At 42.1% G+C, this 15,911-nt stretch overlaps 3 protein-coding genes across 3 annotated transcripts; 1 reads left to right on the forward strand and 2 right to left on the reverse strand.

Annotated features, from left to right (window-relative positions):
• Positions 1-1,810: 1,810 nt before the first annotated feature.
• Positions 1,811-7,904, forward strand: trpv6 (transient receptor potential cation channel, subfamily V, member 6). The gene is made up of 17 exons (XM_040165740.2): positions 1,811-2,282; positions 2,472-2,615; positions 2,711-2,808; positions 2,887-3,009; positions 3,630-3,770; positions 3,870-3,968; positions 4,097-4,272; positions 4,385-4,531; positions 4,617-4,696; positions 4,791-4,926; positions 5,769-5,855; positions 5,942-6,018; positions 6,121-6,286; positions 6,478-6,544; positions 6,643-6,911; positions 7,021-7,127; positions 7,381-7,904. The coding sequence occupies exons 2-17, from the start codon at positions 2,485-2,487 to the stop codon at positions 7,628-7,630; spliced, it is 2,154 nt and encodes a 717-aa protein (XP_040021674.2). The 5' UTR covers positions 1,811-2,282; positions 2,472-2,484; the 3' UTR covers positions 7,631-7,904.
• Positions 7,231-12,125, reverse strand: LOC120810865 (C-type lectin domain family 4 member A). Its single transcript, XM_040165836.2, has 7 exons — positions 11,613-12,125; positions 11,114-11,212; positions 9,782-9,886; positions 9,484-9,594; positions 8,963-9,114; positions 8,758-8,855; positions 7,231-8,314 (listed from the first exon to the last, which is right to left on the reverse strand). Exons 1-7 carry the CDS (start codon positions 11,698-11,700, stop codon positions 8,191-8,193), a joined length of 777 nt encoding a protein of 258 aa, XP_040021770.2. The 5' UTR covers positions 11,701-12,125; the 3' UTR covers positions 7,231-8,190.
• A 2-nt stretch (positions 12,126-12,127) lies between these two features.
• LOC120810880 (gamma-aminobutyric acid receptor-associated protein-like 1) lies at positions 12,128-15,886 on the reverse strand. Its single transcript, XM_040165856.2, has 5 exons — positions 15,342-15,886; positions 13,860-13,949; positions 13,600-13,678; positions 13,082-13,200; positions 12,128-12,592 (listed from the first exon to the last, which is right to left on the reverse strand). Exons 2-5 carry the CDS (start codon positions 13,947-13,949, stop codon positions 12,527-12,529), a joined length of 354 nt encoding a protein of 117 aa, XP_040021790.2. The 5' UTR covers positions 15,342-15,886; the 3' UTR covers positions 12,128-12,526.
• Positions 15,887-15,911: the final 25 nt, after the last annotated feature.

Below are 15,911 nucleotides of genomic sequence, written 5' to 3' on the forward strand. Positions count from 1 at the left end.
GTGCATAAGGTTAAAACAGTTATGCGATGCCAAGTGACAACCGTATTCCTACTTACTGTCTTTAATGAGAAGCTGCTAAATAAGCTATATCTTCACTGAAATGCCAGTTTTAGCTTTAGTGCAACGACACAATATGTAGCGATATACAGTATTCACCTTGATGTACCGATGTCACCTTCACCTTGTTAAAGAGTGAACTCTGCGTCTTTCAGGTTCCGCGGATCAGCAGCTTTGAGTCAAATCTGAGTTTGGGATCTGCTGGGATCCGCAGTAACCCAAGAACAGACGCTGGTTTCCCACATGTCCAGTTGTTGCTGATATCACAGCAGATCTGTACTGATAGCAACACCGCTCACACATTATTCTGCCAGATGCATCAGACGGGCAGAATAATGCGCGAGCGGCGATGTGTGTTGTGTTTCAGTGCAACGCGACTGGTAGAGGACCAGTGACTTCTCCTTGTCTTCATGTCACTTTTACTCAGTCACGTTGAACCTCACTCAACTTTATGTTGACGTTTCAAAAACAGAAATGATTCAGTGGTTGTAAGTATCAGAGTCTACTTGTGGAATTGTGCTACTTAGGTACAGTGTCTAGGTAGTTTGCATAAAGAACAGGTTGAAATATTCCCATTACACAAGCTAATTTTACTTTTTGGACTCAATTCCAGACTTTTTTCTGAATACTTATTATACCGCTGACAATATATCTTCCTGTATTATAGATAATATGAGAATATGAAAAATGAATATGATATGTGGCATTTAGTCTAATATTATTGTGCAAAGGGAGAAATTAAGAAACATTGAGGGTAGTGAAGGTTTAGAAGTTTAGTTAAAGTTTGTATTGAGCTCTATTGTGTTAAGTCACTCTGAATAGGAGCATCTGTTAACTGTCATGAAGGTAGATGTCGGTAATTATTGTTTACTGTGGTGTCCCGACTCATATTAACAATGTTGTGAAAGACATGCTGGTAAGTATCTCCAGAAACAAGAGACTCACAAAACCACAAAATCATGTTTTCATGGCGTTATTGTGTCTTTGTGAAGACATTGACAGACTGGGAACCACAGGTCTCTGTGACACGTCTCAAAGATGGTGCTCTCTGTCGGGTAAACAGCTATTATCTCCACAATACTAAATGACGACCACGTCGGCAACCATTATCAGGGCCTCCTTTAGAGTCTCCCTGAACCCTGTTTAACCTGCGGCTGACCGGGCTGCTGGTCATCACCTATAAATGGTGCAGCAAAACACCTACGACACATGTGACCCAGATGACCAGAGGTGTTGTAAAAAGTTGAATAAGCAGTTTACAAATAATTCACAGGTAAATCAAATCTGTTTTCTTTCTTTCTTTTTTTTGCCAAATCAACTCTTACTGGAATAAAGAATGACAATCTTACCAAAAAACATTCAATGTATTGTGAGCTTTGTTTTCAGAACCTCAGAGGATAATTGGCATTATGTTTCCAGCCCCCCAAATGATCATTATGGTCTCTGTAATGTGGCAATTGTCGTGTTAGAGACAATTCCTGTTGACACATCCATCATGGCACCTAACATGCTAAATCGTTATGAATGAAACTAGTTTGGTGCATGCGTTCCTTCTTAGATTTTTGAAAACAGAACTTTTCCACAAAACAATTCCAGTTTTACCCAGAGAGTTCTGGACCCTAATGGAACATCACAAAGAATGCATGTTGGACAATCACACTTTAATATCAGGTTTTAATTACAAAGCCACATTCAGGCACACAAGCTTGCAGAATCCAAACAGGTTTTGCTTTAACGGCTCACTAGAAACAATGATGTTGCAGGATTTTCATAGTGGTCATGCGGGTTTTGGTGGTAGATGGTGGAATGTAGACCAGCCTGGTGGTAACAGAGATGTATGCTGTGATTAGAGAACGGACCATTGTCACTTAATTTTTAAAGGTGACAGACTACAGCCGAATAATGTCTGATCAGCATGGTGAAGGAGTTGAATCCTAAAGCACGACTTTCCCTGTGGGATTTCTGACCTGCGGTGAAAGTCGACCTGCTCACAACCGCATCACTCTCTCTGTCTCACCTGTCTGCTTATCACTCATCCTTCCACTCCACCCATTCATTCTCTGGCACTTCCACATGTCTCCTCCCTCAAGGCTGGGGTCATAAATATCAGTGACGCCTGTGGGACTTCAGTCCTCCTCATGGGCCATTCCACAGGTGCTTCTAAATTTGAGTGTTAACACTGAGGATCATCTGAACCTGAGGAGCAGCACTTTTATTGTTTAAAGGTGGGATTGAGTCACTTCTCTCCTTTTTTTTGTCGTTTTATTTCATTTTATTTTTAAAACAGTACAATGAATGAAATAATCCATGTTTGAGTCCTAAATGATGGCTGTCTTCTTTATTGTATTGTCTTGCATATTTATCTGTTTGTATTCTCTGCTTCCCTCTCTTTCATCCACTTTTGTCTCCTCTAGACGAGAGGTGTCCATGTCTCCGTCCCTGGCCAGATCCGCTCCCAGCGAGCTCAACCATTGGTGGACCCAGCTGAGGTTTCGCCTTCAAAACAAGAAAGGATGGAACCAGATGTTGGATGAGACGTTTCTGCTACACACAAAATAGTAAAAAACCCTTCTCCACTGTGTCCAACAATACATTTGACTCTATCAAACCTGTTGTTGTTTAAACACTGTTCATGTTTCTCTTCTTTTTCCAGTATAAATGATATTCCTCTCTTCTACGCGGCTAAAAAGAACAGTGTTGGGTGCATCAAGAAACTGCTGAGCTGTGCGTCCACTAACATCTTCGAGAGAGGTAAGGCTGAGCCGTGACTGTATTTCACAGCAGCTCTGAGTCGGTTGCAACGTCTCAAGCGGTGATCCCGTCCCACAGGAGCTCTCGGGGAGACGGCGCTCCATGTCGCCGTGATGACTGATAACCTGGAGGCCGCTGTAGCTCTCATGGACGGAGCTCCTGAACTCATCAACGAGCCCATGACTTCAGAGCTCTTTCAAGGTTCAAACGCATCAACACACTCACACAGAAACACGAGCACAAACACACAGCGGGCTGCTCAGCTAATTACAGGACATTTTTTCAGCTAAAGTCGTGAGGTATTTTGAGCAGCGAGTAACAGCATCACCACAAATAAATATGTTAAAACAACCGATCACACGTAGCAGCTGTTTTTAGTTCAGTCAAATCACTTTCCTACTTCATATGAGTCAAAGTTTGGATACCTTAAAATTATCTCCAAAAGCTTCAAACCAATAACTAAGCATCCGTTTAAGAGAGTGCAACACAACTACATTTGAGGCAGACATGTTATTAGGACCCCCACAGAAACATGCAAGGATGGGTTACAGTGAGTGATAGAAAATAACTAAAGTTAAGGATACTGTAGAACTGTTGTTGTAATGCTGTTTCATGCTACTCTAATCTTCTATCACATTACATTTCAAAAGAAAATACTGTATCTGTTGTGCTTATCTGGCAGCTTTAGTTACTGTAGTGTAGTTGAATTAATTGAATGCTTCTTTCTCCCCTTGTAAGAAGCTGAGAAAGACACACATTTTTTGTGGGAACTGCTAATTTACAGCGGACTGATGCACAATGTTCTCCCCACTCTGTCCCAGGTGTTACTCCTCTCCACATCGCTGTTGTCAATCAGAACATCAATCTGGTTCATCATCTGATCACTCGTGGGGGCGACGTGGCTACACCTCGAGTCACCGGCCTCTACTTCAGGAAGAGGATAGGGGGGCTCGTATACTATGGTAAGTTGTTTACAGTAAAACGGGTGCGAGTAGCCACGAGGTTCCCCAAAATGTGTTCTGTGCTTTGTGACATTTTCAAAACGTGCCTTTGGTCAAAAGGTGAGCACATCCTGTCCTTTGCTGCGTGTGCCGGGAACGAAGACATCATCTCCATGGTGATTGACGCCGGGGCCAGCACCAGGGTGCAGGATTACCGAGGTATGAAATACTGTACTGCGCTAGTTCAGGATTATTACACAACTGATATTTTGATCATTCACAGCCTCCGGTTTTCTCATCCTGTCTCTCGTCTACACCCTCCCCGCATCTTTTTCTTTTCCGTCTAGGTAACACCGTGCTTCACATTTTGGTTCTGCAGCCCAACAAGACGATTGCCTGCCAGGCCATTGACCTGATTATGGCACGTGACGTAGAACTGGACCAGTCAGTGCCATTGGACATGGTGCCCAACTACCGGGGCCTTACACCCTTCAAACTGGCCGCCAAAGAGGGGAATGTTGTTGTGAGTGATACGAAGCCTGAGGCTCGCTGGGCGAAAACCAAAACATGAAAGGTGGAGTCGATTACTCCACTGACCGTATCCTCACTGCTGCGCCGCCCTGTGTCTTTCTCAGGCGTTTCAGCACCTGGTTAATAAAAGGCGAGTGGTCCAGTGGAGTCTGGGCCCGCTGACCTCTAACCTGTACGACCTGACAGAGATCGATTCCTGGGCCGACAACCAGTCCGTGCTGGAGCTCATCGTGTGCGGCCACCGGAAAGAGGTATTATACGAGATGCAAAGTATGACGGTGAAAAATAACGTTGTTGATGTGAGGTGAAGAAATAACAATTAGTTTTGTTCTCCAGGCGAGAAAGATACTGGAACTAACCCCTGTGAGGCAGCTGGTTAGTCTTAAGTGGAACCTGTACGGGAAACATTACTTCAGGTACAGTCTGACATCTGAAATCAAACATCTGAACAGTACGCACAACCAGTCTGGTTTTACAGTTTGCTGTTTTTCTCTCATATTGTTGCTTCAGGCTGCTGTTGTTACTGTATCTGCTGTACATCGGGACCTTCACACTGTGTTGTCAATATCGCCCTCTGAAGGACGCTCCAGAGAACTACACGCAGTCAGACATTGACAAAACTATCCGCGTCCAGAAAACCCTCAAGGTATGTAGATCCATATATGTGACATTCAAGTGTGATTTTATAAAACTGCCGTATTTTATTTATGGTAACAAAACACGACCATAAAGAAAGTATGACTAAGTATATTAATGCTGACTAATGATATTAATGCTGACTAATGAACTATAATTGAGCAAAGATATTTGATGATGTGTATCAAATATATTTACACATATATTTTAATTTTTTTTTCTCCATTTTAATGATTATTGTTTGGTATTATGATTTTAATTGTTTTCTTGAGTATACAACCCTCTGAAAACCAGAATCGGTGTGTTTGGTGTTGCTTTAGAATGATGGTTTTTTTCTTACATATGAAGAGTTACAGTTGCTCAAAGCAACAAAACACTGGCTCAAAAAAAGAGCCGTTAACTTTTTTGTGTTAACACAAAGTTTCCCTTCAGGCACTTGAGAGAAGTTTCAGTTGGTTGCAAATCTGCAACCTCGCCCCTGGATATCACCAAACCCTTGACCTTTAAGTAAAAGATCTGAATTCTTTGCCCGTCAATGGACCCCAGGAGGCTTTTTAATTCGTCCTTCCTGACCCCCCAGGGGCAGTGCTTAACACTGGATATCTTCCGTCTCGCGCAACCATGCAGGTTTATGACCATCAACAAAGTCACTCGTGACCCTGGATGACCTCCACGGTCTATAAGTTACAGCGTCGTTCCTATAGAATTAAAAAAACTACAAAAGAATAGCATTTCTTTTGCTCGTACTGTGCATCTGTAAATGTCAAAGTGTGCACCTGCATGTGACACTCTGTCTATTAACGGTATGTGTCGAAAAACACATATCCAACACATCTTTGCTTGTTCCCTTAGGAGAGTTATGTGACACACGAGGACAACCTGCGGCTGGTGGGTGAAATCATCAGCATCCTGGGAGCTTTTGCCATCCTGTTGCTGGAGGTTAGTTTCTGAAACATGCTTCGCCTTTTCCCACCCTGCATAAGCATGTATATATTGCACTGCTGACTGCTTCTGTTCTCCATCAGATCCCTGACATACTGCGAGTCGGGGCAAAGCGTTATTTTGGCCAAACCGCACTGGGGGGACCCTTCCATTTTATCCTGTGAGTAGAAAACACATGTTAGCGGTACAATAAAGCGCACTGTGCTGAAAGACCCTTTAACCTGTCTGTTGTTGTTGTTGTTGTTGTTGTTGTTTTGAGCAGTATCAGCTACGCCTGCCTGGTGGTGCTGCTGTTTGTGTTCAGAGTCTGCGAGGTGCAGGGGGAGACTGTGGTGATGGCCGTTTGTTTGCTTCTCGGCTGGTGCAACGTCATGTTCTTCGCCCGAGGTTTTGAAATGCTCGGCCCTTATGTCATCATGATACAGAAGGTAGGACACAGTGCTGCATGCCGTAAGTGTGTGTGAGTCATGGCTAAATAACCGTTTGTTATACACACACACACACATGCACACATACCAACATGTTTTTGAAGCAGATGTATTCACTTGTTGTTTTGGTTCTTGAGGTTCACCTATTTGTGTTTGCAGACTGACCTAACATGTGTCTCATTTCCCCTTAGGTTATATTTGGAGACCTGACAAAGTTTATGTGGCTGAGTTTCATTGTACTCATTGGTTTTTCCACCTGTGAGTATATTTTTGTTGGTGACATCTACAAACACAAAGTAGAAGATTTGAGTAGCTCTTGAAAACAGGCTGACTTTTCTTCTCTGCTTCCTTCTCAGCACTCTGGACGGTGTACATGACACAGGAGGTTGATTCCATTCCTGCATATCGCTCCTTTCCCATCGCGCTCTTCTCATTGTTTCAGCTCAGCGTGGGCCTCATAGATATGCCTGTGGACCAGACCATCATTACTCCTCCCATCGTCTACGTGCTGCACTGCACCTTCTCTCTGGTCTCCTACCTCCTCCTGCTAAACCTACTGATAGCCATGATGAGTGACACGCACTGGAGGGTGGCCCAGGAGAGAGACGAGCTCTGGAGGACTCAGGTAACGCACAAATATGCACTTTTATCTAAGGACACGAACATAAATGCATGCGAACATGCCACCGTGCATTTTGTGCGTTGCGGTTAAAAGCTGCAGTGTCGTCGTACAGGTGGTAGCCACAACTTTGATGCTGGAGAGGAGGCTGCCCCGCTGCCTGTGGCCTCGGCTCGGGGTGTGTGGGCTCAGCTACGGCCTGATGGAGCGCTGGTATCTCAGGTCAGACAGCACTGCAGTAAAACCAACACCAACGTGCACTTTAAAGCCGCTGATCTTTTCTAATGAATTAATATGTCCTAATGGCAAACGTTTATTACCAAAGTTTTTGGAGGCGTGACCCTTTTATTAGGTTCGTAACAATCAAAAATCAGCATATCTGCTTCATCACGACTAAAGAAAATATCAAAGAGCTCCCTTTGAAGATTCACTAAGATGGTTCAAGCAGCTAAATAAACCTTTTCACTCTTTTCAGGGTTGAGGACAGAAATGATCAAATGTTGCAAAAGATGCGACGCTACGTCAAGGCTTTCTCCAAAGAGGAGGAAAAGGAGGGATTGGAGAAGACGGACACAACAAAGGGGTACAGCTCAGAAAGCCCCAAGCTCAGACGTAAAAACAGCACGAGGTCTCGTGCAGGTTGGCAGGTGATTCGCGACAGCGCCATAGGATTGGAGATGCAGCCGCTCGAGCTGGGGGAGGACCAGTGCATTAAATATGTTTAGGAAGGTTGCTTTGGATAAAAGCGTCAGCTAAATGACATGTAATGTAATGTAATTTAATGATGAACAAACTCAAGACGAAGACTCAACAGATGTATGTATTCAACGGTGCAATTATTCCTGCAGTATTATGCTAAAAAAAGTGTGTGTTATTTTTGTAGCCATATAAAACACAAGTAGCAGTAATGTTTGCTAAGCTAAAATAAAGTGAAACATAGACATTGAACTTATTGTGTAGCTGCATTAAATTTTGAGAATAAAACATTGTTAAAACAAACGCACTGGCCCTAATTTATGGAAATTTCAGACAGCATTCTACAGAATCATTCAGAAGATACAACTATCCAATACAGTTCAAAACAAAAGTATTACCTATCTATATCTATATATACGTCTATATGCTCTTCAAGCATTAAATATAATATATCATCTAAAAAGCTCCATTATCTTTCTCTGCTGCATATGATTAAAATGGAAAGACAGATGTATGATCTGAAATGTTATGGAGGAATTGATGGCAGAGGATTAATCTGCTCATTGATTTGTTGAGGAGACAGATGCTCTCAGAGCTGCAGCTGACAGATGAAGTAGCCGACGGAATCGCAGGAATCTTTGATCCAGTTTTTCTCAGGTTTGTCATTGCTGAGGATCCCACAATCCCCGTCTGATGGACCTTCCTTCCAGTAACTTCAAAAGAAGAAAAAGATATTGACTATTACACGGTTTTAATCCTGGGATCCTGTGCACATTTGTTTTTAGTGAAGTTGCATTTTTAAGCATTTATAACTTTAAAACTGCAACCACAGTTCTGCTATCACATCTGTCTTCATAAAGCACAAAATGTTTTGTTATGTTGTCAGAAGTGTGGAACTAAAATTGTATATTTTAGGACTGAGATCGTAGTTAGTAAAGGTCTAGTAGAGGTTTTTCTTATGTTCTTCTCACTAGTACGGCTGAGCTTTACAATAGGGTTATACATGTGTGCCTAAATAAGTAACCCCCAAGAGTAAATTCTCCAAATACATAATGACTCATTTTACGAAGAAATGTGTCCCTTTTTTTTTTTACTAATCCATGACAGAACTTGACAGTCACAGCTGAGTTAATTAGTGGATTGATTAATTCATCACCTCTGGCTCAGCACAGTTTTGTCGACCCAGGTCCATTCGGCTCCTTTTTGCCTAAGCCCGATCCAGTACATCATTTTCCCTTTCTCAGTCAGAAAATTCTAGACGAAAGAGCACAGTTTTTACATTCACCAAAAAATGATCACCATTTTTGATGAACTGCTTAGTTAATCTTCACGGTCAGAGAAGGTAGTAATATGAGATCCACCTGAACTCTCCGGTTGGAAACAACAGCCAGAGCTCCTCCATTGGCGGTGCAGTTCCTTTGGCTCTCGTCCCAGCTAAGCCGGTAGGTGGACAGGAAAAAACATGACCGGCCAAAAGGCAGCCACCCTTTGGCGCACTGCTGACAGGCACAACCTGGCAGGAGAGAGGGATCAGTGCAGAAAAACCTCCAGAAAGCTAAATGCAGTGACTTAGTTAATGTGGACTACATTGCACAGTATTGTAGCCCATACTTTTCTATGTGTAATATCAAATTAAACTATTGTTCTCAGAGGAAGCCATAAAGCCAATCAGTCAGCTGTTTACATGAAACTGTTCTTATTTCTCTAAAAATGATCAGATGAAGAAACTTCCTGTGTCGCTTTGAAATCCTATTTGGTCAACTGAGAAAGCAGAACCGTCACCAGAAACATGGCAATAGAGAGAGAATAATTCGATTTTCTTTTGATTTGGACGCTTCCTTGGCTTATGCAGCGTGTTTCCTGCCGAGGACGTCCCACTCACGTTGGTGTTGGGTGATGGGGAATAGATCCAGGCACTCGTCATGGCTGCACCTTGGAGCAAGCGGAGCCCCCTGCCTGCCCACTGCTGCAGTTTCTCCTGTTGTGGTTTGGACTAGAAAGCAGAGCAGGGTGAGTAAAAACAAGGGAGAACGCCCACAGGCTGCACCTGTGTGTGTCAATCTCAAATCGCTCTGTTGTGAGCAAAGATATAACAAAAGTATTTCTGCAGTGCCAGAGAGACTTTCAGACTGCTAATAATATACTTGGCTGCAGACATGCTGCAGGCTGCAGATACTCACGTTTCACACTGAGGATAATCACGACCAGCAGCAGGACCAGACAGATTATGGTGAGAAACAAACACGCAGCCCGGTACAGACGGGTGTTAGTCTCAGTCTTTTTGCCTGAGGGAGAAGGGACACATCATGTGAGACGGTTTGAATAATGAGAACATGCACAAACCACCATTAAGGGCCTGGCCTACCTTTACCCCTCTCAAGTTCAACTGATAACTTGGATTCGGGTGACGCGTTTTCCCTGCCTTCGTCCTTCTTTTCCTCGCCATAAGTGCGACAAAATTTGATGTACATGAAAAAAAGGAGGCCCGGTATTTTGTGGCGCAGCTTGTTTTCTGTGTCCTCCTCGGTCTGTTTCCGCAGTTTTAAGACACACCCCTCTCCCCCGGCGCCGTTGTCTCGTTGCTATAGCAACATGACATTCACTGATTCCTAAGTTATTCATGGGGCACAGAGCATAGCTTGTCCCTCAATTTCCACGACTTTTACTGCATCGCTCTTTTTGTCTTCTTTGTCAAGGAAGGAAATATGGTACACATGGCACAAACAATGAAAACATTAACTTATGTGTCTGTTGACGAGGTACATGAATCTGCTTTACACCAAGTTGGAAATTATAGAATAAACCTTTTGCAAATAACTCAGTATAGTAACTTAGATTAGCGCACCATTGAAAACAGAAAAGCATGTGTGTTGTTGATAAACACATTCAGTTCATGATTTTCGGTTTATGTATAAACGTGAATATCGTTATTCTCACCCTGTCCACATTAAAATATTCAAAATAAAGTTAAACATCAGTTTAAACAAAAAAGGGAAAAATGCATTTTTAACAGTGTACTTGAAATAAATAAATATATTTCCAAACCAAATTGATAAAATAATTTAACAATTTATCATTCAAGTAATCTTTAAGAAGAAAGGCCATGAATAAATTGCGTTCCGTTTTTTAAAAGTTATTATTTCTCTTCTGTCATAAACTGAAAGTCTTTTACTGCCGGTATTATCAAAAGCCTTGAGAGTCAAACTATCACCGTCTCACTTTAATGTTTAGGGTGGGTTATAGTTTAGTACGATGTGGTTTAAAACTGGTGTCATACCTCTGTTTCTGCTTTCCCCTTTTTATAGAAATATGCGTGCTACAAAACAGTCATAATCATTATCATAAACTAAAGTTGAGACAGTACAGTAACGTGGATGATGAAGACACTTTCCAGAAGCAATGTTGGGAAGTTGATACAAAATGTTGTTCTTTTGAGTGAATTACATTATCATTCCTTTCAGCTGTACATCAAGTGACATATTATTTTTAAATATTTTGTTGTAAAAGTGTACCTGATCTTGTTGTAGCCAGACGGTCAACAAGCAGAGCTTCCGAATATATGTCCTCAGATGGACTCTGTAGTTCAGAGTAGAGGTCTGTTTCTGCTTTCTCTAATGTGAGACAAAAACAGTCACATACATATTTAAACAGAAATAACCATTTGAAATTAAGTCTTAAGTTTTATATAGTGTTGTTCTTTTTAATTAAACATATTCAAAATATTCTTCCTAAAAAATGTTTTGTCATACGTTTCAATTATAACTTTCCGTTGTACATACAGTGCCGTAAAAAAGTATTTGCTTTTTTCGGCCAGTAGAATTGAATCAAAAAAATATGGTTAATCACAGATCATTCATGATTGATCAATTACTTCTTCCAGGTTTGGTTGTATTGTTTTCCTTAATAAAAGGAACACTGCCAAACGGGAAACCAGTAAGAGGGAAAATACTTTTTTGACGGCACTGTATACATATACATATATACGAATGTAATGAATAAAATACTTCAAACCTTCAGTTCTGACTTCCACCATCGATTCACTTGCTCCTTCATCTTTTTCGCCTTGTTCCACCTCTTTGGCGATCTCCTGCATCTCCATGGCTCCTCTCTTCTGTTTGTCTAACTTTCGATTTGCCGAGAAAACCTTTCAGAGCCGGCCAGTCAACCGACAATTATGTAATCTTTTGTCACGTAGACAGCTGAAATGAGGGAACATTTTTTGTAAAACCTACAAATTCTCCTCAAGCGCCTGTATGACTCATCTAGTCCATAAAGATAGAACACTTCCCCATGAAGATTTGTCCTCTGTGCTTCCCCAATACCACATCCTATGTACAAAAGTGGCTCCGGAGGAAGGAGTTTGTGTGTATTCATAGTTTCATGTGATCATTGAAACTGTGTATAGTATTATTGTCAATTTGATCTAAAATATGTCTCTACTCTAAAAAGTGTAACATGAACTAGGAAAGGGCAAGATTTAAACCGCCAGTGAAGTGGATGGAGACACAAAAACAAACAATTCAAAATATTCTGCATTCTCATCTTTATTTCCCACAAAGGTTTGGTATTAATTTACAAAAAAAAAACTATTTGCATTAAATACAGATGACTGAGAAAGATAATGAGAGATCCCAAGATAACGTCGGTAACTTATTTCTTTTTCTTTCTTCTTTTACCGAATAAGCAATCAACATAACTTGAAGTGTACTTTAATGCTTTACGCTCATCCAAAAATACTGACGGAGGTTAACCCTGCTAGCGACCCCCCTGCAAAGCCTTTCTCCCACCGCGTACTGTAGTTGCTTATCAAAGCTAATATAGAGAATAATAGTGGTGTGATGCATTACAAACAGCCTTTACTCTCAATCCTCACGGCCCCACTTTGTCTCCTCTCATTCTCTCTCCAGTCTTTTTTTTTTCCTCCCTCATGCACCGTACACACTCTCATTACTGTAGGTCAGGTAGAGAAACAGGTCCTCCTCATGGTGCTCCTGGAACACAACAAAGCAAGGGAGAAATTCATTATTCAGCATTATATGTACGTGAAAATGTGCTTATCGACTGACCCAACCACACCGACAAAGCTAAACTGGTAACAAAACCAGTTTCTACTTCTTAAATACAGTACATTTACTGTATCTGTCTGCTTCATTTGATTATTCTGGAGTTTTTAAATATTCTATATATATCTAAAAGTTTGACGTCAAAGTTTCGGTAACTTTTTGTTTATTTTTTATGTGCATGGAGTTACTGGCAGTCTAGACGCCAGTTCAAAAAAAAAAGTGAAGCAGAAATGCCGTCTAAGCAGATCTGTGCAGCCTGAAACACGTTTTTGGTGTGGGGAGGGAAACGGTGAAGCATGTTTGTGTAACCAGAAGCTTCACAGCCGTGAGTAGCTACACTCAAATAGTGAACTATGTTCTACTGGAGATGCAAGTGTTGATTGTCAAGGTAACGTGTGTCTGGACAGGTTCAGTTACCTCGTAAACAGCTGAGAGAGGGGAACTGGATGGGGGAAGGGAGTTGTTGACAAAGAAGAAGAGCGCTTCCTCTGGTCTCAGAGACACACGCTGACGGATCAGGAAGCACAACTGGCCCACTGAAAATAAGGAAGGGAGGAAAGAAAGAGAGAGAGAGTGAGATTGTCAGCAAAGGTCGTTTTGCAATGAACTGAACGTAAACAAGCCAGCGCAGGAAACATCTAGGTGACTGGTCAGTCTCAAGACAGAAACAAAACGGTTGTACTTTTAAGACAACAATGCAGAACAATTTGGAAATGGAAATAAGGTGGAATGAATAACATTTATTATGCCCCAGTTCCATTTAGTGTCACAGTGAACAACGACAGTGAAGTGGCGCACACAGTTCAACTATAACATTCATTAAATATAACCATGCTTTTGCTGGTGTGACCTCTCAAAATGTCTGCTCTAAAAATGGTTCGGTCGGAGCAATAGAAGAGGCAGGCAGATGTGAGAAGCTTTTCAATGTGTTTCACCAGTTAAGTCTGCGGGCACGAGGTATTTCTTCTTGTCCAGTTCAGGAGCCCGTGACCTGGTGGACCTCTCCACAATGATCTGGTTCAAAAAGAGCCAAGAGAATTCAGTTGTCACTAACAGGAGAAAGTAATGTGTTCATGTGCCAGAATCTGGCCAGTAATTTTACATTACCATACATAACTTCCTAGCTAATTTTCCTTCACGGTCAATCAGAGGGAATGTAACCAGTTATCAGAAATGAGCCAGATATCATACTGACCGGTATCTTGTCAGGATGCTTGGCCCGAACTCTCTCTCCTTCTGCTCTCCTCACCTCTAGTGGTACGGAGCGCTGGTACTGACTGCCCATCTGAAAACAATAAAAGGAAACAAACAACACAAGAAGACATTAACTCACCCGAACAAAAGATGTATTTACCGAGAACAAAAAAGGAGAAAGAGAACCAGCTGAATTTTCCTTGGTCAAGGAGTGGTATTGATTGCCATAAGAGCAGTTTTATCATATTGCAAGATAAGATGTATCCCACTGTCACAAGTGCTAAATGGAGATCATATTAGGGATGGCTAAAACTCAGAAGCCGTCGTTATGGCGACGATTTAGCCTCTGGGGGCGAACAGCAAATATGGTTCCAGATATCTGCCGCGGCTGACTTCCTCCTCCGTGCACCGGTCATTGTTTACAGTCCGACTGGCTAACGGAGATGTGGGAATGGAGTCAAGGGTGACGAGCCGACGACGCACAGATATCTGCTTATAGAGATTAGGTGCGGGTGGTACACACATTGGTCACTGTAAGAGGGTTCCCATTATTTTCTACACCGAGGTAGCCATCCCTTTTTAAATAATGTTGTTTAGATGGATTAATCATAAGTTGTTTTTTGTTAATTCAACTGCCTGATTCAAATCGATGAACTGATCTTTATAGTATCATTATACGTGCACCTGTGCTTTACGGTATTCATGGAATGATGGGCATTTTGCAAAGATCTGATAAAATTGCTTGATTGTCAAACTTCTATTCAATAAATCTAGAAGAAAACCAGTTCTTGGAAGACAGTCCTTCTATTATTAGAAGTTTTGATGGGCATCTTATTTCCAATATCATTTAACTTTACAGCAATGGCACAAGACACCGACTACTAAACAACTACTACAAAAGACTCATATGATTAAATCAATTGAATTTGATTTTTACTAAGTATGTGTGATTTAGTACAATGAACCAGCAACAGGAGCCTTTGTAAACAGAATAACTAGACTTATCATATCAATAATAAATCACGTCAGGGAGGTTGGAGAGCCGCGGGTGGAGTAAACAACCCTTCGATGGGTGAAGCGAACGATGAAAACACTCCAGCGTGAAGTTCGAACACGGCTAGAGCTTCACACCCTCCTGCTCCTCCTCCTGCTCCTCCTCCTCCTCTTACTGTACAGATTGCTTCGGTCTCGATGACACTAACCTAAGTTTCATGGTTCACTTTGTTTCGGCCATCGTGAAGTGAGGCCACGTCACTTTTCACCGGTTGCGTTTTATAAATGTTTTAAAGAAAATTACCAAACTAACAACAGGAATCGAGGGGATTTATTTACTGTCAACGTCTCGTGGTCCATATCATGTAACAGGATTAGGGGGCGTCCTGTATCCGAAGCGCGTTGTTTACGTTTCTAGCTGTAAACGGAAATGCTAACAGTAGCAGCTAGCTACAGGATCGACAAGGCGTCGCTGTTTAACGTTACATACCTTTTTAAAGAGACAACAAACTTCCCCTTAAAATACGACAAGTCCAGGTTGACGGCACCGGTCCCTTGACTCGCGAAGATTCAGAAAATTATGCAGTGGGTAAAAACTATCGGGAAAACGATCGATTTCAAAGATGTCGACAGTCAGATGTCATATTCCCCTCAACGAAAACAACAAACACTGCAAGGCCCGCCCACTAGATATGTGACCAATCAGCGACTAGCCTGTAGATTGACAGCGGGATGTCCACTCACAGGAAAGCAGAGGCGGGTCCACAGCGGAGCATTCTTAAAGACACCGGTTCGCAGTGAACACATTGGATGAGTCACGGCTGTCCTTTTTAACTTCTCGCGCGTCTCCCCGTTTTTTTTCCCGAATGATGGCACAAATAACCAATAGCGGGTCCCAGAACCCGGCTAGGGCGACGTTGGGGTCACGCCTACGATCACGCCTCAGCGGGGCTACGTGCGTTATCTGCACGTCTTTTCTTCAGTCAACAGCTCTCAAAGATCAACGTCAGTACACACACACGCGCACGCACGCGCGCGCGCCTCCCAGTGAAGGATCTCT

Source organism: Gasterosteus aculeatus, chromosome 20, assembly GCF_964276395.1.
Source record: "Gasterosteus aculeatus chromosome 20, fGasAcu3.hap1.1, whole genome shotgun sequence".
NCBI lineage: Eukaryota > Metazoa > Chordata > Actinopteri > Perciformes > Gasterosteidae > Gasterosteus > Gasterosteus aculeatus.